The sequence below is a fragment of the Homalodisca vitripennis genome, chromosome 7, assembly GCF_021130785.1.
Source record: "Homalodisca vitripennis isolate AUS2020 chromosome 7, UT_GWSS_2.1, whole genome shotgun sequence".
NCBI classification, from domain to species: Eukaryota; Metazoa; Arthropoda; class Insecta; order Hemiptera; family Cicadellidae; genus Homalodisca; species Homalodisca vitripennis.
Genome location: NC_060213.1, coordinates 137,167,434 through 137,194,816, shown reverse-complemented (window position 1 = coordinate 137,194,816; position 27,383 = coordinate 137,167,434). Strand labels below are relative to the sequence as shown.

Here is a 27,383-nt window from a genome sequence, read left to right as displayed (position 1 = left end):
CTCAATTATCAAAATGATAAGCCTTCAGCTAACGGCTCAGCTAATTATTTTTAATAAAGGCTAATAAAAAATGTCCATATTCGGGGACATGCATTCACCTATACAATTTCCACATTCTACTTAACATTTATATCCATTGCACACTTTCCTCGTCGGACTTTAACAAGCCTTCTATTGGGGAAAGGTCATAGTTATGAATATAACAGTAGCACTCGTATGCAAATGTTCTACCAGCAGTAGTTTATATTGTGGTAGTGGTGTAGCGTGGGCGGATGTGGTGTGTAAAATGTTTAGTTGGAAGTTCCTAACAGCGGCAGTGTGCGCCATCGTGAATATTAACAGGTTCTGACACAAAATCTGTTTCAATATTAATAAAGAGTTTTTATTACAAAATGTTGTTACAATTGATTAATACACTTTTCAATATAGTACAACACCGTGTAAAATAATACAGAGTTATGTGGCTAGTTCCTTCATTTTGGAGTAGCTTTAAAAAAAACTAATATATGGTCTGCTTACAGTCCATAAATAGTTTTCTCTGTATGTATAACGAACATTTCTTATTTTAATTTTAGTAGAGACGGGTTTGAGGAGGGTTGGATTAAGGGTTCATTAAATAGGAGGAAGGAGGAAGCTACTAGAACGACGGAATGTTACTTCAGCCAAACTTTGTTAACTCTGCGAAGGGAGAAGAAAGAAACAAAATTTACACTGATTGTGTTAAAATACGTTAAAAACCCATTTCATTTAGAAGATAAAAGATAATGAAAGATTTGTTTATGTATATACAGGGTGATTCAAAAAACCTAAACGGCAATCTCTCGGGAGCTTATTTCTAATAGCTAAAAAACAAGTAAAAAAGTTCATTTATAACCATATGCACGGAAACGCTTTCCGTTAGGCCGATGTTACGCCGCTAGCGAAAGATTTCGCCCGGATTATTCTATCAGTAACCCTTCTGGGTTGGCAAGTCAGGCCGTATAAAAATGGTAAAGGTTTGTTACAAAGGATTACAAATACGATTGTTTTTTATTGTTTTTATATCTGAAAAATTTATTTTAAAAATTTCGTTCCCAGAGCTGATAAATGCAAATTACTGTTCAGAGATATCTTACGTAAAACACAAGGATTGGTGCCAAAAGAAATAATACCACATTTTTGTAGTTTAACAGTATAAGATTACTTCCAAAAATGTTTTAAATAAAGGTAATTTTTTTCTTAAACAGATTTGTAGAACATTTAATTTTGTTTCTTTGAAAAGATTCATGTGAATTACTTAGGAAAAAAAGATTAATAATAGGTATTGAAATTTAGCTTTATTTCATAAAATAAAAAAACAGGACGCACAAAAATGCATATTCTTATCTGCATTTAAAATAGTTAAACTAATGTTTAGGTTCATGAGTAACAGCATGATTTTTTATTCTAGACTGAACATTAACATATAAAAATGATATGTATCTTACCATTTATAAAAACTGAAATAATTCACCTGATAATAATTTGCTGAAAGTGGTCCTACGTTGTTAGCAAATGCACGTTTTCGCACGACGAATCCCACTCTTTTCTAGCGCGTTTTCATAACGTTTGGAAGCATTCTTGATAGCCCCTTTTCTGCCGCCTCTGTAATGCGATTACGTAACTCCTCTATGATGGTGCTTAATCCGTTTTGAAGATAAACAATTTAACTTCATCCCAAACCCCATAAGAAAAAGTTCTGCTGGAGCGTGAGGTCAGGAGGAACCGTGCGGTGGCCCATTTTACTGGTCCATTCTCGCACCAATCCATTGTCTACCGGTATGTATCATTTAAATAGTTTTTGTCACATTCATTAGAAAAATTGTGGAGAGATGACTCCGTCGGTGCGTGATAAACCAATGACATTTATTCTGTTTTGAACAGGAATATTTTCCAAGAGGGTGGGCAGGTTTGTTCTTAAAAAAATTTACATGTACGCTACTACATTTAAGTCGGATTTAGGGAGGAAAAAATGGAGCCAATCTAAATTTATCAACCCAGAACACCAAGCCATACATTGACTGAAAATGTATGTTGACAAAATGCCTCGTCGCAGTTTCATGTGGGTTGTCGTTACGCCCATGTTTGGGTATTAACGAAAATTTACAATTCACATTTCTAGTAAAACAGGATTCATCAGTAACGAGGAAATAACGCCGAAGAAAAATTACCGATGTCGTAAACAATTTCTTCTTAACCAGCGGCAGAACATCTTCCGTTTATTAAGTTCTTGCGGTAATAAGTCTTTAACACATGTTATATGGAATGGGGTACAACTGTGCTTCATGAAGTGTCCGCCATACGCTTGACTGGAAATTATTTAACTGACGTGATAATCGTCTGGTGCTTGTGGATTGGTGATAATTCTACAGCATTTATTATTGCTTGTTTCATTATTATAGTTCCTTGCGCTACGTTGACGACCAGTTTCTATGCGCTTCGGGTTTTAAAGCTAACAGTTTCTCTAAGTCGTTCTCTCCCCAGCTTCAAATGTTGTGCGATCAGGAGTTCTTCGATGTGGAAAAGTAATCACGATATTTCCTGAACTGCTGCTAATCCATTCTTGGTAACGTTGCCGCTAAATCAGTATCATACCATTTTACATTATCTGCCCTGATTACTAAGATTGTTTCATTGCGCTACGTGCCGGACCAGTATCTATTCGTTCTGGGTTTAAAGCTACCAGTTTCTCTAATGGGGGGGGGGGGGTGGGGGGGGGGGGGGGTGGGGGGGGGGGGGGGTGGGGGGGGGGGGGGGTGGGGGGGGGGGGGGGTGGGGGGGGGGGGGGGTGGGGGAGGTAGAACTTGTTGTAAAAATGCTCTAACCTCTAAAATTTCTTGTACTTTTTCACCTGAATGTTGGTATCCTGATTATACCTTCTACCAATGCCTACCCCCTCCTTAGTTGTAGAAACCTCACTCTCCCACACTCAGAAACCTCAATTCCCCTCAGTCCACTAGATTAATGGATTATTTGAGATATAACCCAAAATTTGAAACATATCAGTTAGGCCTATTGTGCAATTATGGATTGTGACCGCCTAAAAATTCTTTCTGGAAATAAATACTTCTACTATTTTAAGAAATTGATAAAAGTGGTTTGAGATCGTTATAGCTAATGTGGCTAAAGCAAATTAGAACTAATGTAACAAACGAAACAGTGTAACATTTCCTTATATTTTATTATTTTTAAAGATAAATGTGTCTTACACCTTGTGACACAAATAGAACATGTACATACCATTGTACTTACGGCCATTACAGATGGACAGTATTAGTGTCAGTAACAGGTTATTCAAAGGTAACCTGTTACCAGGATAACGTTTAAAGTCTTACCAGTAACACTGCTCTTTCAGTAACAGCTGGGCTGAATGATTTGGCACTCTCATAACGTCTTTCTGGTGTAGGTTAATCGATAACCAGCAACAGCTAAGTCAATTTCGAGTAAGCAATGAGACTAATAATGGAATGTTATAACATAATATAGCCTAAGTAGGTTTAGATCGGGTTATTACAAATATGTTACAAGTAGTACCAAATTTAAAGATAACCTTTACAAGCACTCATGTTATATGAGCTTGGATTTGGGTACTATCTCGAGGGATGTTTTTCTTTTTTCACCAGAAATGAAGGGTGGTGCCACCATACCTGCACTGGTGGCCAGGGGCATTTCTGATTGGTACCACCTAAATTCAAGCCCAGACTTTTTATCTTTATATAATACATATGTATGAATAGCCTATAACAAATAGTAGATAGGCACCAGCTTGGCCTCCTTGCCAACATCGCTGAAAACAAAAACTGATCGTCATATTGTAATTTCTTAAGGTCCCGGTCAAGAAAAACTGTTAAAAAGATATCTATTTTCTCTGTGACATTTATATCGAGAAAATTGCTTTATTGTAATACAATGTGTGTCCACATGTGGCAAAGTAAACCGAAGATCTCATCACAGCATTTTCATAGGAACAGTTTGATAGGCTTCTGTAAATCTGTTGGAAATGTGAAATAGGAATTTATATACTGTAAAGAAGAGTAAAACTGTAAAGCAGCTTTGGAAAATTAGTGGTACCGTTCTTTAAGAGTATATTTTCTCTTGAAAACAGATAGTAAAGTATATGCTTCTTTATTCTTGCATTTGGGAGTACGTCTAGATGAGCTTATGTCCTCCAGATCATTATCACTTATCATCCAAATATGTTGTAAGAATCAATGTTTCAGTGTTCAGGGAGACATAAGGAAGATAGTTAACACATAACAGGTGACACCCACAGCAGTTTGTCGCCATTTCTGAAATTCTGTAGTGTTATTATGATTAACAATATCAGGAGCTTGGGAACTCGTATTATCTCTTCTCATATATTTCTTTGTAGGACCTTGACATCTATTAGTCTTTTAGTCACTTTGTTTTCAAAATATTTAAAATGTTTATGTCTCCTACATCCGATTCGACAATGTTCTTTAATACAAACATTTTAATTTATTAATAAAGTCACCCACTTATTTTAAATTCAAGTTCGATTTCCAATGTTGTTATAATATTGTTAGCCACATCTTTTCTTAGAGATGATTTCATATTGAAGGAAAATAAAAAGTAATGAATGAGTAAGCGTGAGCAAATTGCCTTTATGCGATCACTCGCATCCAGGAAGGAGGTAGGCTACACACTGGGTGGTTTAGAAAGTATAAAATATCCTCCTAAAATAGCGGCTTGTGAATATTCCTCCAGAAAGTTCTTGAGCTTTAAGATCTCATAAAATTACTTTAGCTTAAAAAAGCTACTAGGTGCAAATTTAATGTTTGTCTTTAAAAATTTTTAGGGGGGGGCCACTTGAACCCTCTGACTCTTCTCTTATGTACGTCTATGCTTCACTCATAAGGGACGTTTCATTATGTTGTTTTGAAATAATTCTTGATTTCTTGTGCTGCAGCAAAACTAGCTGAATTGCTGGAAAGAGATCCTGGGTGATCTCTTTACAACTGGTGAGTAATTGTGATAAGTTCAGTGCATTACAAAACACATGCTATAAACAAATGTACTGAACAAATTTGTGCCTACTGTAAAATTATCTTTCTAGCAATACAAACTATCTTGAGAACAAGTCTAGGAGTTAACAACTGAAATACCACAATTTTATGAAGAGAAGCATAATATTATTATAATTACCTACTAAATGGGTAATTTTTGTGAAGGACGTTAAAAATAGTGAGGATATAAGTTAACAGTAATATTAAACATTTTAATTAAATGTTTAATTATTAAATTAAATTAATCTGGTCCTGTTGAGTATGTATAATAGGAAATACAAAGAAAAAAAGTGTAACAGTAAATTAGCAAAGGTTATAACTAACTTATTTGTTGTAACATACATTATTTCTTTCTAGCCTTACTTACGTAATGATACGTTATCTAGTCATTAGAGCTAATAAACTAGTGTAAAGTCATATCTCAATATTTTAAAATTCAATCTAATCTTTGGAACTTCATTGCATTTCTATCAGACTATTATGTAATATAAACTGAATCATTAATTTTTCATGATTGAATAATGATTATTACATATCAGTGAATTTAGAAAAGTAAGACATAATTAGGTTCACAATTGTACATTTTGATATTGAGTTGGGCTTATTAAGATGACTATATACTGTAAAGCAAAGCAACTCTTCTGTGCAAAGAAGGCTGATTGGGATCGTCACGGGATCTAGACCTTAGTTCTTCGAAGGCTAGATTGGTGTGAGCCCTGAGGGCTTAGGTTAAAATCTGACCGGATAGATCACATCCTTTGTGAGAGTCCCACACTACAGGCTGGCCACCTGTGTGAATAGATACATTTTCCTACGTCTTAAAAAATTTATATAAAACGCTGTTCTGTCTTTACGAAATATGTTACAGTAACTTCACAATCATTACATAAAAATACACACATTATCCACTAATGGTGGCAAAATCAGGATTTAAATTCCATATGTGCACCCAAGATGACATAATAAACAGGATCAATGATACTTCTGATCAGGAAATAGTTGTCAAAAGTACTGTGGATTACTCAGAAGTGGAATCAGCAAAATGTAAATTAAATTACTGTTATCAAGGTGGCAATTGGGAAAAAGAATACCCCATCATTGTGACACTGCGGATGTTGATTTCAGTTATGTTATGCCGATTTAACGTTAGTACATATGGTTACTGATCATAGACAGCAGGTAATGATTAGGGCAATTTTTCAGTACAGTATTATTGTTTTGAATTTTAATATTGGTGAAAAGATAACACGAATGTAAAAGACATTTGCCAATTTTTGAGTTCTAACAAAACAACTTAACTGTTCACTCCTTATTTTTATGGTACGATGCCGATGGTCGATTGGGCAAGAGAATGCCTCAGTCACTGTTCTCCTAATGATTTGTTTTGGCATACCCTGCAATCTAGTCAGTGCAGGTCATCTTTAGGTTTTATGACGCCGTAGTAGCTAAAGATCCTTCTTGACCAGATTTAAGAAATACCCTGTGAAGGTGTTTCCACTTTGACAGTGCGATCGCTTCACAGCCACAAATGAAGTGTCAGCAGTCTTCCTGAACCCCCTGCAGAGGGCGACATACATACATATATATGACTAGGAGATACCTATCATATACAGGCGGTGGTTTAGTGAGCAGTGTCCAGTTAGAGAATAACCTGATATCAATTGTTACATTTAACAGCAATAGTTTATCTGTAACACTCCTACATTATAATGATATTTAGCCCTAGGAAAAGACCATATGTTATTTGTGATTCAATTTTGTTTTATTTTCCTCAATCTATTAAGAACAGTTTTCACTTTGTGACAAGTGATAAACAATTCATTGGCTGAGCTTTAGCAAAGCTTATGGATCGAGAGACTGTAAAAATTTAATTTGTCTGTCTGTTCGCACGATATTTTGAAAGTGAAAAGACCTATAGTTTTTAATATTGCATGATGCTTGATTTCTATATGGGCAACACTGAATTCGATGATGGTGCATGTCAATGGGATTGGGCTCAATGTGATGGCGTCTATATTAGTCTTATAAGTAATCGTAATGGCAAGGAGAAAATAGCAGAATAAATAAATTTGTAAACAAACAGCGTACAGTCATGTGCAATTTGAACATTTTTATTCGTAGAGTAAAACAAAAACTAATAGAATAGAAAGTCAATGTTAAAAGTCAGAGACAAGATTTGATTACAACGCAATCTTGCATTATGGTACCTTCTCTTGCTATTAGAACATTACAATGAGAGTTAAGTTAATGAACAAAACTTTGAATGTATCATGTGGAGAAAGATTTCACCCATAGACTTTAAATTGTGCGTGAAACTTCATTTCTACATGGACAAGAATGTATTCTATGATGATACATGTCCAGCTACTGAATTTGGCTGAGCGTAATTGTAGTGCTAATTTCCTTTTTGTATGATTGTCTGTCTGTCTATCTGCCCAAGGGATATCTCAAGAGTTATGTTAGTTACAGATAGGAAGTTTTGCTTGTAACCCCAGCGAAGCTTGTTTTGTGACACAAGGCGTTCTCTTGCCTTGTCTTAATATGGAAAGGATATTTCAATAATGAGTTGAATTAGTCAACGTTATGAGCAACATTCTATGGTTTTCTATAAGTGATAAGATTCAAGCTGTACTAATTGTAAAATTTCACTCTAAAACTACATCATAGACTGTAATGTGGGGATTGACAATGTATTAAAAATTCTTTTTGACTAAGTGTTATGTTTCTATTTGTGTTTCCTAACCTCAAAAACAATGAGTAACTTAGAAACTGAATAGGTTAGCGGCATGCTGGTGGGAGGTCATGGGGAGCCGAACCCGAACACTACATGGCTACAGAGTCGGGGATTCTGGATAGCCTACTCCCTGGGACTCCTGGTTCTCCACCTCATCCTTCTGTCTGTGCCTGTCTTCAGCATCCCCGTCGCTTGGACTCTCACACATCAGATACACACAGTAGTAAGTAGATGCTGAGGTGAAAAATGAATGAGAATGATTGAAATGTTGAGATTTACTGAAGCATTCAATTTACTTACAGTACAGAAATCTTTGATGTAGTTGATATAATTTTTGTATACAGAGACAACTATAAAGCGTAAAAGTAAATAATGAAACTATTTTAGGGTGTTAAAATAATTAAATACATAATTTTGCGTGGTTATTTTACTTTCAATAACAAATAAGCAAGACCCAGTAGTGATCACTTCTGGCTGGTTTATACCTTCCAGTTGAACCTACCACTGAGCACAGCAAAAACCGATGTATTACTTAAATCTGGACAACCTTAGGGATATCTAGGAGCGGCACATCACTAACCGCAAATGTTTAGATTCTAGGGTTCAAGGGCAATTCTATAGGTCTAGTCTACTGTGGGAGATGACTGTTGGAGTTGGTGGGGTTTGTTTCCTAACCTAGAGGTTCTTGCTAGCCTCAACAAGGGTGTGCTACCCCCTGCCTGCTTTGACTGGAGAGGCTGGTTCAGAGCTGGCCTCCCCTTCTTCCGGAGAGACATGACTTTGAGATTAGTGCCGTGTTTCTCGATAGGAGACTGCTCCTACTTCGTAACCTTACTCATCCTGAATATCCTGTCACTTCGGAAGCAGTGCTAAGGTTCTTATAGGACTAAGTGCAATTTATAAGCTTCTTGCCCTAAAAAAATCAAAATTATACTTCAACAATTTGAATTCAACAAAACCTAATGCGAATAACCAGTTGTGGGAGCAGCTCTACTGGCAGCCATCTTGATCTTAGCCCCATAAGAACAACGTTAAACATCAAACACTTTCATGTATTTATTTTTAATTTTAGAAGAAGAGGAGGTGTCTCATGATTAACAGGCATCTAAATAGTTTTAAATTTATTTCTAAAGTTTTATTGATTATTCAGAAAGAAATATTCAAACCTGCTCTACTTCTTCGTTTAAGTATTCAAAAATTACTCACTTTGCAAAAAAAAACCTAATAAACGTTTGGATGTGTATTGATCATATCTTTAAAATGGAACATCTCCCATAGCTTTACAACCAAAATCAAGTCATTAACAGTGTTAGAAGTTTAATATTGTTTTATGGGGTAAAATTCAAGTTCGCGTAACACAGAATGGGTTAACCATATAGTTGATGTGTCCAGTTGCAGTTTATATTCCTGCACACGCTGAAGGGCGCACCATGGATCCCTCAGGACCAGGGAGACTGCCGTGTGCTCACCCACTGGGAGCAGATCGACTACGGGGAGCAGTTCACAACCACCAGGAAGTTCCTCACCGTCGCTCCGATTGTGTTGTGAGTTGTGTCACTTTTGTTTCTCAATTAAAAATCTGCAAGTGTTGTTGGTTCATTTGTGGGTAATTGCTTTCACTTACTTTCCGAACCGAAATTATAATATTATCAGTAAAAATATTTACTCTTGAAAAATTTTGTCAAAAATATTAATATTTTCAAAAAAAACGACTCCCTACTGGGTTACCACAATAGTGAAAAATTAAACAGAACAGTATTGATCGAATTTGGCATAGAAATGTAGTTATTAGCACATTATCTTTGTTTAGTGCAATGTTTTTGTTATTATGTGAAATTTCTGGATATCGTATCCTAAATTATTTAATATAAAAAATGATATTTTTGGAAACTACTCATACAATTGAGGATCAAATTTTAAATAGTCCGTAGTTGGTTAAAAATAATTCACAAACTGCGTCTTTCTTACTCAAAAATATTTTTAAAATGATTTTTTAATACTCCTTTTAAAAAGAAGTGTTATTGCCTTCCATAAATACCCCAAATCAGAAATTCCAAGGTTATTATTATCTGAAAAAACGAGTGTCAGAATTTCTTTTTTCAAACCATGAACCCATTCACATTCTATATTTATATCTTATTATGTTATTTACAACAGTACCAAATATTTATGTAAATATTTTAAATTATGTACTTAAAAAAAGTTTAATCAAAATCTTCATATGTAACTCCTTTTCATTATAACCACATAACAGCAAACAAGTGCTGCAAAATGACACCTCTACCAGGTCAATGAAGAGAGCATCTAGAGCAGTTTCAAAAAAATTGGTTCAGTCTTTTTTGTGAGTTTTTGGAAACTTTGCACATTCGTATTTCGGAAATGATTTGTGATAGAAATTAAAAATTTGGCTTTTTTCTTAGACTCAGCTCTCACTTTGGTTATATACCAATTTTTTGAAAAATCTTGCCTTATATTTTTACCAAAAGTCAAGGTGATATATTTTTGAACACACCTCGTAATATGCTCAACATAATTTTTCAGAATTTATTTTTGGAATTTACTGAATTGCAAATAGAACATTTAGTGCAATATGAGTATTAACCCTTAGCGAGCCACAATATAATACATAAACTACACTGTACATTGATTAAAAATATTGATTAACATCAAAATTGAAAAGATAAATACGCGGATCGAAAATGGAAGGGCGAATAATCATCTACCTCACGGAAGGCTACAGGCAGACTGAGCGCGTGTCAATAGACGTTGTTGGCTCTGCGGGAGACTGAACATCCGGCCGCCCGCCATTTTGTCGCTCGAAAAAGAGTCGTGACCTTCAAAATAGACACAAACGGTTGTCCCTTGTTTAACAGTTTTTACTAATTTTGTTACCCAGAAATGCTTTTAAATAATATATTTAAAAAAAATTGATTTTGCGTCAGTGGACGTCGTTGGCTTTTAGCGCTAGTTTAGGCATGACGTCTAGTAACGTCATTGGCTCGGAAAGGGTTAAAAGTATTCATATTATAAAAATCTATAATTTTCTGCAATCAACTTCTAAATTTATAGAAGAAAAAAATGTTTATTTTAGAAGCTTATTCGTTCTTGAAATTTTCTTTTTATGTGCATTCATAATATAGGCTTAAAGATATTAGATAATGATGTGAGGGGGAGTGAACAGATCAGTCTATTTTTTTTAAACGGAATATATGAAAGATATGGACAAAACTTAAGGAACCGGTTAAATAGATTACACAAATGTTTTACTTCCTTTTAGGTCTTATCTCACTTTGTTTAGCATATTTCCTTATCTCCTCTGTAGTAGTAAAGTAATCTAATCTGAACACTAAATGTTTATTTCTCCTACTCTTATAGATTACAGTTGTTTTCTCCAGGAAAATTGCACAGCAAATGTGTTAAACAGTAAAAGATAACAAAAATAAAGGTGAATGTTGAGTTTATCACCAGTTCATCTTCCTCTAAGTCCAGTGCCTGGAATCTGACACTGTCACAGACTTGACCCCTGGAATCTGGAGTCATGTTTGTCTGAAGAGATAAAAAAAATCGGTGCCGAAGAAGCTTAAAACGAACTCTTTACATTGTTTCAATACCGGAGACACCTAGACTACAAAATATTAAAATATAGTGTAATCCAGATAAATAGGTATTCTCATTGTCTCATCAGGGGCACAAAAATAAAGTTTGGTTAGCATTTTGTGATTAAAATAGCGTTTGTTTAATACTTGTTATGAGGTAAAATTATGTAATTTATTTCCATTGTTAATTGTTTTTATCTGAATGACAGTCACAAAATCATGATGTTTTATTGTGATTATTTACTGTAACTGAACATAGACATAGACATAGACATACTTTATTTGCACAAGACGTTTACAATATGTACATACACATAGAAAACAGGTGCATCGTCAAACCTTATAAAAAATTAATAAGGTCAATTAGTATCAATTTACAATTACAGAGAAAATAAAATACTTATCCTAAAAACCAAGATACAAATCACTTTCAAAATATTCTTGTAATGAATAAAATGCTGTGTTCAATAGTTCATTTATCAATTTTTCTTTGAACTCTTTTTGGTTCATTTCCTTATATGCTGCAGGTAAACCATTGTACAGCTTCAACCCCGCATATATAGGACTTTTTTGAAAAAGAGCTAAGCGATGGGATGGATATCTTAAAACGAGGCCATTTCTTGTATTATAATTATGCTGAAACCTGAGATGGTCTGGCAAAGCATTTTTTTCAAAGTGAATATAAGTTAAAATTTCATGGATGTACAATCCTATTACTTTTAAAATTTTTAAATTCACAAAATGAGTTCTACATGAACTACGTGGGTTGGAGTTTGTAACTATGCGAATTATTCTTTTTTGGATATTTAAAACATACTTGATATTTGAGGATTGGCCCCACAGAACTATACCGTATCTCAGGATTGACTCTACGTATGCATGATAAATAATTTTTATGGTATCAAGGGGGACACAGTCTCTCATATGCAAAAATACAAAAGATATTGACCTAATCTTTTTTACAACATTTTCTAAATGTACTTTCCAACTAAGGTTTTCGTCAAAAAATACTCCCAGAAATTTATGAGAAGGTACTAAATTTGGAACATTTAAATTTTCAGCGGTTTTCCTTAATGAGAATTTTATAATTTGGGTTTTATCAATGTTTGGTTTTAAACCATTAGCACTAAACCAAGAATCCATAGCATTAGATACATCTGAAATTGAATCAGGGAGCTCAGTATTTAATCTGTTTTTAACTAACGCTGTTGTATCGTCGGCAAACAAGATTAAGTCTCTATCTATGGCTTTTGGTAGGTCATTAACATAAATTAAAAATAAAAGGGGACCCAAAATAGAACCTTGAGGGACACCTGTAGATATATCCTTCCAATTAGAAAAAAATTTTGAATTGTTATCCAATATAACAGTTCTTTGTTTTCGATTTGTGAGATAGGATTTCAACAGACTAAAGCAGTTTTCTTTTATACCGTAATCGTTTAATTTGAGTAACAATACTCCATGGTCCACGCAGTCAAAGGCCTTAGACAGGTCACAGAAAACACCCGCTGTAGCCTGCGACCTGTCAAGTGCCACCATCACCTCATTTGTAAATTCTGTGAGAGCTGACCTTGTCCCAACATTTTTGCGAAAACCAAACTGTTTACTGTAAAGTAAGTGATTATTTTCAAAATAATTTACAAGTCTTAAGTTAATTACTTTTTCAAATATTTTTGACAAATTACTTAAAACTGATATGGGGCGATAATTGCTTAAATCCTTTTTTGAGCCTTTCTTAAAAACTGGTGATATTTGTGAATATTTCAATTTTTCTGGGAAAGCTCCTTCTCTCAGACATTGGTTGATAATTAATGTGAGGGGCCTTGATATTATATGAACAGTGGCTTTTATCAACTTGATAGGTATTTCATTCCATCCTAATGAGGTTTTATTTTTCATTGATAAGATTATTTTAGTAATTTCACCAATATTGCAAGGGTTGAAGCTAGACAATGAAACCCCAGCCTCACAACAAGTGAGCTCATTGACATATGAACTCCATTAACAGTGGCTCTCTTTACATTGGCACTTAAAACCATATTTGAAAAATAATCATTAAAACTCTCAGCTACAACTTGAGGACTAGAAATGTCTTCTCCATCCTTGGACCCATTCAATACAATACCAGTTTTAGTTTTTATACCATTGTGGCCAAGTTCTGTATTTACAATTTGCCAGACAGCTTTAGATTTATTTTCAGATTGAACTATGTAGGCGCTATTTGCCATTATTTTTGCTGCCTTTACTACTTTTTTGAATGTTTTTTTACAAGACTTGACATAATTTAAAAACTCTGGATTTCTGTTTATTTTTGCTTCCCAATGAAGTTCCCTTTTCTTCTTACTAGATATTTCAATACCCAGAGTAACCCAATTCAAGACTACCGGTTTAGTCTTGGTGGTCCTCTTAAAAGTTTTACGAGGGAAGATATTATTCAATGTCATTATGAAGTTACTTAAAAAATTGTTGTAATTTTTATTAACATCAAGAGCTGGGTCAAAATTTGAGATACCACTTCTTTCCAAGCAGTGAACAAAACTATTAATATCTGAATATATTCTCTTTTTGATCACAACATTATTTTTGTTCGTATTTTGGATTTTTTTTTGACCAGGTATATTTAAAAAGATAGCATTATGGTCAGACAACCCTAAATCCATATTGATTTTAATCTTTGCATTGTATTTTTTATTTGTTATAATGTTGTCCAAGCAGGATGATGAAGACTGGGTTATTCTAGTTGGTTCCTCAAATTGTAGAGAAAACCCGTAACACTCTATTAATTCTCTAAACTTGCTTGAAAATATACTATTTTCTAAAATATTTACATTAAAATCGCCTGTGACATAAATTGATTTATTACTCATTCGCTGTTGCAAAAAGAAGAGAAGCTTTTCAAACTTTGCAAAAAATAATTTCTTTACCTCATAATTAGGAATTGTATATACAGATATGACAATAGAGTTTAAATCAATGAGTTCCACAGCAGAACACTCAAATATTAAATCCTGATTCAATCCTAAGGAGATATTATTCAAAACTTTATATTTACAACTAGCTTCTACCAATAAACATAAACCTTCTCTCAATGAATTTTTCCTAACATAAAAATCAGCTACTCTAAAATTATTTATGTTCTCTAATAACACAATGGAATAATTGCTAAGCCAGTGCTAGTTTATAGATATTACTTTAATTTTTGAATTTAGCTGAGATAAAAATAAACATAATTCAGAAATCTTATGGGGGTTAAAACCTTGAATGTTATAGTGCATTATCAGACTGGAGTGAATATTGAAAGAAGCTAGTTTTGGGTTATTTAAAGAATTACAGTTTGCAGATACGTTATCTTTGTCACCTAAAGTCAGTTTAAATTAACATTTTCCACTAGTCCTGTACTATCAGTTATACTACTATTTATATTACTCTTGTTTATGGTACATTTTTGTGGAACTTGGTCAGACTCAACACCAGACACATTTCTCTGCTTTTGTACATCACTCACTAGCGTAGACCTGTACTCTTGAGAGCCTGGCACCACCCTCGGGCTCACTGGACTCTGTGTGGTGTCTGCGTTGTCTCCAAGTTGAGTGGGTCTAAGTCTGATCGGGCTGACAGAGGGCGAGTTCACTGTAGTAGTTGTTTGGGCTGCTGCTTTACTTCTCGAGTCATTCATTACTTGTCGCAGTTTCTCCAAAAACTCGGTATGAGTGAGACCATGCCACAGCTTCCTTCTTGCAGATGGTTGGTCATAGGATGTTACACAGACTGTAGCACCTGTGGTTTGCTGAAGGCGGGTTATGTTTTCACATAAATTTTCCAGTCTTATCAGGTCATGCACACATCCCATAGGCGAACAATAGAGGGTTTTTAGCTGCTTATTCTTGAAGTCCTTGATCAATTGTTCAAAAGCCTCATTATAACTTTGTTGGGTCGGTTTACCATTGTAATTTTCTTTAGTGACCAAACTGTAAACTGTTGCTCCGCTCTTAAGTGTCTGACATGTTAATTTTGTATCCACAAAGTCAGAGGTTTGAGGTCTTCCGAAACTTTCTCTAAAAACTACAGCAACCCCTGAATATAATGATTTCTTTATCTTGTAATAAACTTCATCGTATCAATATCCACATGGAGCAATTCGTTGAGTACTAATTATAATGCTATAATGCCGATAGGTTTTACCTGTTGTTATATAAATTTAATTACCAATAAAAAACACAAAGTTTAATTCATGAACAAATAAAGTTGATTAAAGGTATTTGTCATGGGAGTAAGATAATATAACACAACTGACTGTTACATAGATCGCTTCAAGGTCTCGAACATTGTTTATTGTTGGTTAATGCAGACCTCTAAACAATACACAACAGATGTACTTGATTGTCGTTCTTATCCATATGATGTTTAATTTTGTTCATTTGTGGATTACTAAGTTGTTTTACTTTCAATTTACTCGTAAACTTTTTATATTTTACAAAAGCATAGAGCTCTCTCTTATCAAGTGTTCTGGCTAAGTTACTTTGTAACCATGGCCCTGTCGGTAGGATTTTTATTGCTAACATATTAACTCGCTGTATGGTTGGCACTTTTTAAACCTTGTCCAATTCAAGTTCTGTATAGACATTTAACGTAATTTGTGCTGTTCGTGTAATACCTGTAAGTACGTTACAACTCGCCAGCTCATTCATAAAATCTTATTCAATCCCTTTTTAGTATTCCAGTACTTTTCTATATTGTCTTAGCATATTGGAAATACGGATGTGACTTGTGATACTTGAATATACAAGTGAAGCTGACTTAGAATCAGTTAAGATTAAATTGTCATACATATGAGGTGTGGTAGAAATTTAGTAGACTAATTTTTTATTTGAACTATTTAAAATTATTTTTTATTCATTGATTTGATCACCTTCAAAGTAGTTTCCCAAGGCAGCTAGCTATACAGCGGTGGAGGCGTTGTTCCCACACTCAATAGCAGTGCTGGAAGGCTTCAACTGGCACCTCCTTTAGTTTGTTGGTTACGCTCTGTTGGATGTTTTCAATTGTACCAGGATGGTGCCCTTTCAAGTATTTTTTGTCTTAGGAAACTGAAAAAAAGTTCACAGATCTGGTGAATAGGGGGCTGGGGAATCACAGGAATACTTTTATTGGTCAAAAACTGGTTGATAGAGATTGCCGTGTGACGGGGCATCCATGATGGAGCATCCAACGATCCTGAAGTACCCTTTTCCTGAGCCTTTCAAGGACTTCTTTGTAAAAGACTTGGTTAAAAGATTGTCTTGGAAGCACAAATTTTCTGTGAACGATCCCCCCTGCTATCAAATAAACAAATAAGCACGTTCTTGATTTTTTATTCACTCATATGAGCTTTTCCTGACAGAGGGGATTGGAGAAAGTGGCACTCTTCACTGTGTTGTTTTGTGTTGCGATTGTTCTCAAAAACCCATGATTCATCACCTGTAATCACATGACTGAAACAAGTGGGTAATTTTCGAAACTGTCAAGAAGATCCAGCCATGCATTCTTGCAATTGTCTTTTTGTTCAATTGCCAGGTTTTTTGGTACCATCTTGGCACACACCTTTCTCATGACCCAGAATCTGATGAAGAGTGAAACGATTCAAACTCAACTCTATTTTCATTAGAGTTAATGTAAATTGATGGTCTACCCTCACTAGAGCCCTCACTTGTTCGATGTTGATATCAGTTTTCGATGTTGAAAGCCTCCCAGAACGAGCTTCATCTTCAACTACCTCTTGGCCCTCTAAAAATACCTAATGCCACTGAAAAACTTGTGCTCTTGATAATGAATGTTCCCTATAAGCTTTTTGTAACTGTTTAAAAGTTAAAGGTTCATTACAATCAACCACCAACTAAGGAAAGTATAAATAGAATAAGGTCAATGCAACCCCTGGACCGACAAAAACAGAAGGCTGAACATACACCTGACAAAACTAAAAAATCATCGACAGCAGCTAAGGAGCAGACTGACAATTCAGGCTGCATTTTAGACATTTCGACAAATAAAAATAATTTTTTAGTACAAAACAAAGCAAAGAAATCCCATTACAAAGTTCATCTGAATACAAAACTCAAAAGAAATCACTTTTTAAAAATCGAACAGCCGGACATAGTTATTCTTACAGAGCATGGCCTAAGCTCTTCTGAAGTGCAAAATGTTCGCTTGATTGATTACTCACTTGTAGCTGCGTATTGCAGGAAAAACCATCTAAAGGGAGGCACAGCTATTTACAAACACCACAAATTGGCCAATGAAGTGGAATGTCTCAACACATCAAGTCACAGCATTGAACTTATGTGCGAAATGGCAGGGATAAAAATATCTGTTAGCAAAAAAACAGGTACTGAATGTGATTGGGGTATATCGTTCCCCTTCTGCACCATTAGGCGAGGCTCTCACACAGTTGGCCAATGCACTGGGGGACGTTCCAAGCATGAACTGTGGGATGTTCCAAGCATGAACTGAGGGATCTGCATCTTAGGGGACATCAATGTCAATAGTCTTGTGCAAACAAAAGAAAGCACTGCTGTTGGTGAGTTACTTGCCTCATTCAACATTTCAAGAGTTTCTTTGCCTCCAACTAGAGTAACTCCAACATCTGCTACCTCAATCGATATGGTATGCACAGACCTAGATGAAGACAAAATTGATGTAAGAGTTTTACAAACATATCTTTCAGACCATACTGGCCAAATCTGTGATTTAGACATATTGTGTGGAACAAGAAAACCTCATATAGCACTGACAAGACATTTTGGACAAGAATACCTGTTGAACCTTAAAAGACTCCTTGATTTACAATCCTGGGAAAAAGTTTATTCAGCACCTGACCCAGAGGAAGCCTACTCTACTTTTATTGGCATTTTCACAACTGCACTTGATGTCGCCTGTCCACTGAAGAAAACCCGAAACAAGAAAAGGAAACACAACAACTGCGTGGTTAGCAATCCAGAGGCGGATAACTTAAGATCTATTTTCACTATAGCCCACAACAAATATTTGCTAACTGGAAAAGTAGAGGATAAATTTGATGCATTTCAAAAGAAAAAGGCATATGATCTTAATCTTATTAAATATTAATTTTTATATATACAGTAGACATGCTTCCTGGCCTTTAAAATCTTATCTCTTTGTATTTTTCAAGACATATGTTTTTATTTAAATCTAAATTGTTTTTATTATTAATTTACTTTTATTTCAGTTATGTGGGTCTGACGATGTGTTCTTTGAGCACGAAAGGCCTCACAAAATAAAAATCTTTCATTTATTGGAGTGTTTGATTATATATTAAGCATATGATCTTAAGTTAAAAAACCTCAGGAAACAAGCAAATGAAGAGGCTATTGCCCAATCAGATAACAAAAGCAGGACGATCTGGAATATAATCAACAGTGAAAGGGCATCAAAAAGACATGTCTCAGATGTAATGTGGCAGTTAAATGTTGCAGATGAGACCATTGAGGATCTGGGAAAAATTGCAGAATATTTTAATGAGCATTTCATAAATGCTGCAGAGATGACCCTGTCCAACAACATCCCGATAAGGGCCCCTGCCACCCATAAACCAAAATTCCATGCAGCAACAACATTATTCGAATATCAACCTTCAACAATAGAAGAAATACGTAAAATAATTGTATCACTCAAATCAAAAACATCTAGTGGAATTGATGGGATAAGCTCTAAAGTGCTGAAGTTCTGTAGAAGTGAAATCAGTCTACCTCTCGTCAATATTATCAACAAGTCGCTGACTCAAGGTGTCTTCCCAACAGAATTAAAAATTTCAAAAATCTATCCTTTACACAAGCAAGGAAGTAGAAAGGAATTAAAGAACTTCAGGCCAATTTCCTTAGTTCCAACAATATCGAAAATAATTGAAAAGGTAGTGCTTTCACGTCTCTTGCAACACCTTGAAACAAACAACCTCCTACCTCCAAGGCAACATGGCTTCATCTCAGGAAGATCAACTACGAGTGCCCTTATTGATCTAATTGGACATCTTATGGACAACCTGGAAGATGGGAATACGGCTGCTGGTGTTTTCTTGGACCTGAGCAAGGCTTTTGATAGCCTTGACCATGCAGTGCTTCTGTCCAAGATATAATTCCCTAGGTGTCGTAGGAACACCACTCAGGTGGTTTCAAAGTTATTTGCACGAAAGAAAGCAGATCGTTGAAATAAAAAAAGTTGTTGAGGGAAACTTGAAAATTGAAAAATCTAAGCCAATGACTATGAGGAGAGGGGTTCCACAGGGGTCAGTGTTGGGACCTGTGTTATTTGTACTTTTCACGGGTGACCTGCCTGACTCCTTGGGGAACCACTGTTACCCTGTCTCTTATGCAGACGACACAGTTTTAATAAGCAACAGCAAGTCAGTTCTAGGACTAGAAATAAACACCATAACATCTGTAAATATGGCTCAGGAATACTGCCTTAAGAACGATTTAATTTTCAACGCATCAAAAACAAAATGCCTTACTTTTGGTAAAAATAAGGATGAAGTTCATGCTCCACCCAACCTTGAAAGAGTACGAACCACAAAACACCTTGGGGTAGTGATCGATGACCGGTTGACTTGGAACTGCCACATAGACGGCTTATGCAAAAAACTCAGCTCAGCACTCTTTGTGCTAAAGAGGATAAAATCAATTGGTACTCCTACTGCAACAAGAACCGCATACCATGCTCTGTTTGAGACCCACATTCGTTATGGTATAGTACTGTGGGGTGGATCATCTGCAGGGAATCTCCAGCGAGTGTTGGTTTTATAGAAGCGTGCAATACGAATCATGGCTGATCTAAACTTTCGAGATAGCTGCAAAGAGGCTTTCAAGACCTTGGGAATTCCTACAGTGATAACTCTGTACATTACTGAAGTGATTCTACACGCCTACACACAACGTCCCGAGAGGAATGGTGACATCCATGATTACAACACAAGGCGGGCCAATGACTTCAGTCTTCCCTTACATCACTCAGCTCTTTTTGCCAAGAAGCCGTCTTATGCTGGAGCGAAGCTTTATAATATGCTTCCGAAGAACTTCAAAACCAGCACTCCGCAGGTTCTGAAGAAAAGACTTATTAAGTGGCTTGTTGGAAGGTCAATATATAGTGTTGAAGAGTTCAAGAATATAACCAATGTAACTATGTAAATTATATGTGTATTTTGTAATTGTTATTTTGGTAAAACTTTTATCATGTTTTAAAGAAATAGCTACCTAAACTGTGTCAGTTGAACATGTTAATTGTTAATGTAGTTAGCAACTTTTATCTGAATTAGTAATATTTGACTACATGTCTTATCATATTTGACACCATTTCTGTTCTTAATGAATACGAAAATAAAGCAATTGTCTATTGTCTAAAGTTGCAGTCCACCCAGCCCAACACAAAATGAACTCTAAACTATGCTGTTCCATTTTCAAAACAAAACATATATACATTAGAAACACTTCACTTATCATGTTCTGACGGGTGACAAGGTTGAACTACTGGACAAGTTTGAAACTTGGACTGGATCTTTAGGAGAGACCAAAGTACAAGTGGTGATAAGGAGAAGGTTGCAGTGTTGCCAGATCGCTCTCATTACTTTTCTGCCTCATCTCATAAGGAAATACTAACTTAAAAACTGGAAATTTGTATTGTATTGATATAAAATAACAACATTTAGTCATTACGTTTATATCAATATTTTGTGTAATCAAGATGTTTAATTTGATATACAATTTAGCGTATACTTACATTTAAGTATTTTCAATGATTCCTTGTGGACCAACTCTTAGAGTTTCAGGAACACAAAAAATGGATCGTTAAAACATCTTTGGATTTTAACCATCAAAGTGCTAATGTTCCACTGCGCAATTTACTTGAATCGTTTTGAAGTGTTAGTGTCACGTTGTGCGATGACTTCATTTCTTCGTGTCACAGACAAACGGTTAATTCATTATTTGCGTTCTTCATAAAGTAAAACATAAGAAAGATTCCTCTATGCAATGAAGAAAATTAGAAGCGTAGTTATGGTAGGAAGGGTGAATGTTGAGTTAAGTTCCAGTTTCTTAGAGCATCATCTGAAATTTGACAGAAAGTGAACTGGAGCTAAACTCGAACATTTACAATGATTCAGCACTTCCCATCATAGCTATGTTATGTGTAGAAAATGTGGTTAATACACTGTACTTAGAGATTGTGCTAAAACATCGTAGTGATCTCAGTTGTGCAGCTGATGAGATAATGATGTTACATAGTTAGTTAACATTTGGATGGTCACGTTTTATTACGTTTACATGAAACGGTTTTCATAATATACCTTGGGCAGTTAGATAAGATGTTTTGACATAGGCTTCTAAATTTTTTCACTTAAAAGAAGTTTTGGTTGTTTAAACTCTTTATTTTAAGTCTGTTTACAATTTGTATTTAATTGATAATGAATGCAGTTTAATTGTTTCAGGTTTCTGCTGACATGTTTCTACACACGCAATGCCTCACACCACTTTGTGATAAACTTCATCTCTCTGGTAGTGGTAGTCCTGCCTAAGCTGCCGCAGTTCCACAAGGTTCGGTTGTTTGGTATAAACAAGTACTGAGCACTGCTGCCACCACGACAGCACCGTACCCGGGATACCTGGTTGGTAGCATTGATTTTCTGTTAATGTCGTGATAGGCAATCATTTGTGGTACACTCGATGTTCACTATAAAACTCAGTAAGTAGTATTATTTTTTGTTTAAGGATGGCTTAATTCTGGTTCACGATTATGTCATTGATCAATTTGTAGTTTCATTGAAGGCTGGCAATTCTCAATTCCTCTTTTCCACTTTTGTATACAATTCTAAAATTGATGTTTCTCTTAAAACGGTTTTTCCAACAAATCATGATTGCATTGTTCTGTACTTTTATTCTTCTTAGTTTTTATTGTGTTTTTTATATAAGTTTAATATTTAGAAATGAAGCATATCAAATTGTGTTATTATTAAAGAGCCAATGGCCAAGTGGTCTAAGACGCTTGACTTTGTATCTGAGCTTTAGATCCTGATCAAATCCTGTGTGTGAAGCAGCACTTTTTATTACTACCATTGACCTTGTACGGTTTCGACTCTCCCCTTTATTCTGGTTGATAAGATCCTCGCACAGGCCAGTGGCTCATGAGGACGGACAGAATAAGGCTTAAAAGAGGAAAGGTCTCTCTCCCTTTACAAAAAAAAAAAAAAAAACTATTTAGAGATGATTCATCTGAAGCAGAATCAGGTAGTGAAAGTGATGGTAACATTTCTTTTATTGATGATATGAACTACAAACCAAACTATTGACCTATTGAATTAGTAGACCATCTACCCCTAAATTCCTAATCTACCTAAATTAGGACAAACTTGTCATTCATCGTTATTGATGAACATTTACATTTTCTTTATTGTACATATTCTTAGAGAACAGAACAAAGGTCAAGAAGAAGTGTTAATGTTATAAATGAGTGTAATAGTCAGTGTTTGTAAATTCATTATGTGGTCTTCATTTAGTCAAGGGCTCTCTCCAGGAATTCTTTCACTGAGTAGAAGGGTCTGTCTTCCAGCCACGCTGTTAGTTGTCTACTCAGTCATTGTCCAGATACTTTCTTGAGGTGTCCAGGCATATTGTTGTAGAACAAGGCTCCTCTATAGCTAGGCTTCCTTTCATAAAGACTCAAGTGGTGAGTTGGGAGTGAGAAATCTATTGCGTTTCTGGTGTTGATGAAGGGGATGATGAAGTAGACTCCAATTAAACAAGCGTGCTACCTCCAATTCATTAATTGTAATACTCTGGTGTAAGCCTCTTGGATTTAGGCATATCAGTAAACGCTAATGATTGTGTTGTTATGCATCGTAAGAGAGCCTTGATTAATGTCAATTAAAATAATCGGCTTTGGTGATTCACTGGTTTTTCCTGGAAATCCAGGTGTGTCCATCACGTAACATTCTAGTTATTTAATATTTCAAGTTTTTCTTTGTAATAAATCCACTGAAGAAGTTTCCTGTGTATAAATATGTATACTGAATAGATCATTTCTGCCTGAAATGTAATAAAAAGGCTTAGTTGAAAGTCAATGAATGTGGCAGTCTGCCTCAGATTAGTAGACTTTTGTAGTAGAATGAACAAAAGTAAAAAAAAACCATTCATATTTATTGGTTACAATACAGTTCCTGGTGTAACAGAATGTTTGCAAAATGTTTTTGAACTTATTGTGATTCTTTTTATTCACTTGGGAGACACAAAAAACTTACATAGACACTTAAGGAACCTGGTTGACTTGTATGACTGGTGTTCACATATCGACCATATAAACTATACAGCTAAAAACTACTACATTCAAGCACAAAATTGAACACTTTTTGAGAGGATAAAACAAAATCAGCCCTATGATGCAGTATATTTATTGTAGGTTTGGCACCTATATCTGGGTATTGTGTAGTGCCTTGAATCGCTATTGTTTAAATATTTTTGTGTATCAAAGTGAAAAATCTCCCAAAGGTATCAGACTCGGAGCAACTATCTAGTCTACACAGTAGTTGTGAAACTTTTTGGCCAATATTTATATAAAGGCTGTATATTTGTTTGAGATTTTTTTTACTTTGTTGAATTTAGAAAACAATTAGTTGTCTGCTCGACACAAAACTTTCTCACAGGGACTGTGTGAAAAATAAATGAGAAAAATATAAGGAAGAACTGAATTTTTTTGTTCTCTTAAGACAAAAAGCTTATAAATAAAGCTTATATAGTGACAGGATATCCTGGATGGGTATGGTTGGGGGTAGGGGCTGGCTCCTGTCGAGATTCATGAGAAAGGATTTCGGTCATTAATCTCAGTCATGTCTCCTTGGAAGAAGGGGAGTCCAGCTCTGTAGCGGCCTCTCTAGTCAAAGCAGACAGGGAAAAAGTAATAGCCTAAGTGACTAGTACTGTAGCTGTCAGCTGAGTCAAACGCTGTAAATAAACACAAATCTGAAAAAGAAGAAACAACAGCAATTTTTAGGCCAGGAGTCTCCAAAACTTTTTCATTTGAGGGCAAAATTGAAATATCTTAAAAGGCAGCTGGACCAACCACCTTCACCTGAATTTTAATTGAAAGAAAGTACAGTGCAACTTCGTTAAGTCGGACCCTTTTACGTTGGATCTCCGGGTAACCCGGATCAGTTTAGGAAAATTTTAAATTGGCTTTTGACGTCTGACCAGACTGCTGAGTGTGGGATGGATGTTTATCAGTAGACTGTTATAATTACATGTATTCCGGCTTGTTGCAATAAAGATGCCGATAACAGGGAGGATACCGATGAAGAAAACTCTGAGAATATCGCAGTTATAAACTATGCAGAAGCAGCCATTTGGACGAGTTAATGGTTTATTTCTATGTCAATCCCTTAACCGGCAAAAGCGCTTTTAATTATAAATAAAATTGTGAATTTGTGAATCCTGAATAAAATTCTCTAAAACAAAAAGCGGCACAGGCGCTGGAATTCTGGGAGTGAGACCATACAGGGAGCTGGTGGTCCCTATGGGTCCGTATCCGACAGTTTTTCAAGCGGAGGTCGCAGCTATTATGGAATGTGCTTGTGAGAATCTTCGTCTGCGATATAGGAGCAAGACGATTAATATTTTCATGGACAGTCAGGTGGCACTGATGGCGCTGGACTCTTGCGTGTCCAAATCCAAACTTGTTTGGTATTGCTATCAGGCCATTTCCTCCCTTGTCAGAATCAACAATGTGACCGTTTGTTGGGTTCCTGGTCATGGGAGGATTCTTGGGAACGAAGGAGCTGATGGCCTGGCAAACCGGGGCTCAGCAACAATTATGATGGGCCCTCAACCGTTCTGCAGTGTTCCAAGGTGTGAATCCTCTAGGGTTGTCTCGAAATGGATTCGCGCGGAGCTTGAGAGAAGGTGGAGGTTGCATCCGGGTTTGAGAATGAGTAGAATGGTATTACAGTCACCTTCCTCCAGGGTGGCTTCGGACCTTGTCTCATTAAATAGATCAATGTCTTCTCAGGTGTTTGGTCTCATTACTGGGCATGGTCACCTGAGGAAGCATCTTCACAGAGTCGGCATCCTTCAGGAGGATCCGCTCTGTAGAAGGTGTAATGAGCAGGAGGAAACTGCTGAGCACCTGCTCTTTGATTGCCCCTCAATAGCAAGGGAGTGGTATGCCATCTTTGGTAGTTTGGACAGGGGTGGTGAATTTTCCCAGGAGGATGTGATAGGTTGTTTTCGGCGGTTTGTGGAACTGCTGAAATTGTAGACTGGTGGGCCTCATGGTGTGTTTCTGGGGTGCGCAAAAAGCCTAGGCCGCCCCAAAGGGAAAAAAAAATAAATAAGGGCGGTAAAGCTGGTGAGAGGGTCCACCTTAAATTAACAACGGAGGTTTATAGGATCAGTGTATTCTTGTATAAGTGTATCAGTCCCTAAACATCCGTTTTTCATTTTTTGTCTTACTCTTGTTGAAAAATAAACAGGAAAATAACTTGATTTGTGTTATTTTATGTTTTTAAGGCATTTTTTATTAAACCTAACATCAAATCAATGTGGTGTCTACGTTCTAGGCCCCACATTGGTGTGACCGTGTTAAAAACTATTTATTCATTATTTATTTAAATACTCAAGTAATTCAGAGAAATCGATCAGTAACTATTGAGTGATTGGTAATGATTCTTCCTAATCATAACCATAATAGTAGCATTTTAAGAGTAAATATACTATTCGAGAGTGTTTGGAAAAATTACCAGCAGTTAGATTGGTTTTTGAATTAACTTTTTCACTTATCTTATTAGTTACAGGTTTACGGTATATTAGTAATTGTATACAAATTACATTTCATTCTTTTGCATCACTCTCTTTAACAGTACATGATTGTGGATTAGTTTTTTATATTTTAGTGATCTAAAAAAGAGTTGCAATCTGCAACCGATCCGAAAACAGATTAACAGTTTTGAATTCTCATATGGCAGTGAAGAGTGTGTGTGCTGGAGACTTACGTATTCTGTAAACATGTCCATGGTACGAGTAGAGTTATATTTCAAGGCCAATACTACATTCCACTACATCACTATCAACAGATTACCTCCGACTGCGTCTTGTCGATTGACAGAGGTGGGAAAAGCCTGTCAGCAATGTGGACTGCAAGCGTACACTTTCGTTGTGCGAAGTGGTTTTTATTTCGTTGAAAAAAATGTGTAGAAATTAAGTGTAAGGTGATTTTCAACGTGTTTTAAATTTTGCTATTCCATTTTTATTGCTTGTCTGTCAAATTAATTTTTAAACTTTTAAAAAGATGATGTGCATACACTTTTTTGATATGGTTGGTAAAAGAAAAACAGGCACTATCACAAACTAGATTTCACGGTTGATTTTTAATTGCCTCTTATTCATCAAGAGTGGTGTACAGAAATTAACAAGAAAGTAATTTGCTGACTCTTACCAAGAAATCGGTTGAATTCTGACTCATGCTTTTTCACAGGAAATACATAAAATGCAGCAGTAACGTTTAACGATCACTTGGCCATTGTTTCAGACTAGAGGCGTGCCAAAGCGACAACGAGGACTGAGAACTCTAAACTCAAGTGGTGATCTTGTGATGATTTGTATATAAGAGCAATAAAATTGGCTAGCATTTAAGTTTAACTGGTCTCGTATTTTTTATTTCCCGTATGTTCAGTAAAAGTGTTCTAGTACTTGTGTTCTAGTAATGTAGTAGTAGTGTTCTAGTAAAAAATCATATGAAGGTACGTCCTAAAAACTGTTTTCCGTCTGTCTGTATATATGTGTTTTGATCAAAAAAATTATATCTTTGAAACCAGTTAAGATAAAGTTATAAAACTTGAGAATTTTATTAACCTTTGGTAGATCTTTTTTAGAATAAAATATTAACAAAATCCTGTTACCCGTTTCAAAATGGCGTATGTTTAAAATATTTAAGTCAAGTAACAAAAAAACCTGTATAGTTATAAAAAAGCATAGGATACCAACT

At 35.5% G+C, this 27,383-nt stretch overlaps 1 protein-coding gene across 1 annotated transcript; it reads left to right on the top strand.

The window, feature by feature from the left end:
- The first annotated feature begins 7,822 nt into the window (after positions 1-7,822).
- LOC124366396 (ORM1-like protein) lies at positions 7,823-27,037 on the top strand. The gene is made up of 4 exons (XM_046822917.1): positions 7,823-8,002; positions 9,172-9,323; positions 21,844-22,020; positions 26,928-27,037. Exons 1-3 carry the CDS (start codon positions 7,832-7,834, stop codon positions 21,977-21,979), a joined length of 459 nt encoding a protein of 152 aa, XP_046678873.1. The 5' UTR covers positions 7,823-7,831; the 3' UTR covers positions 21,980-22,020; positions 26,928-27,037.
- The last annotated feature ends 346 nt before the right edge of the window (positions 27,038-27,383 follow it).

What these genes read in the sequence shown, in the direction of transcription:
- LOC124366396 (XM_046822917.1), top strand. Translation starts at nt 7,832, where the DNA reads ATGCTGGTGGGAGGTCATGGGGAGCCGAACCCGAACACTACATGGCTA. An exon ending in CACATCAGATACACACAGTA is followed by an intron (nt 8,003 to 9,171) that starts GTAAGTAGATGC and finishes TGATGTGTCCAG; the next exon opens with TTGCAGTTTATATTCCTGCA. An exon ending in ACCGTCGCTCCGATTGTGTT is followed by an intron (nt 9,324 to 21,843) that starts GTGAGTTGTGTC and finishes TAATTGTTTCAG; the next exon opens with GTTTCTGCTGACATGTTTCT.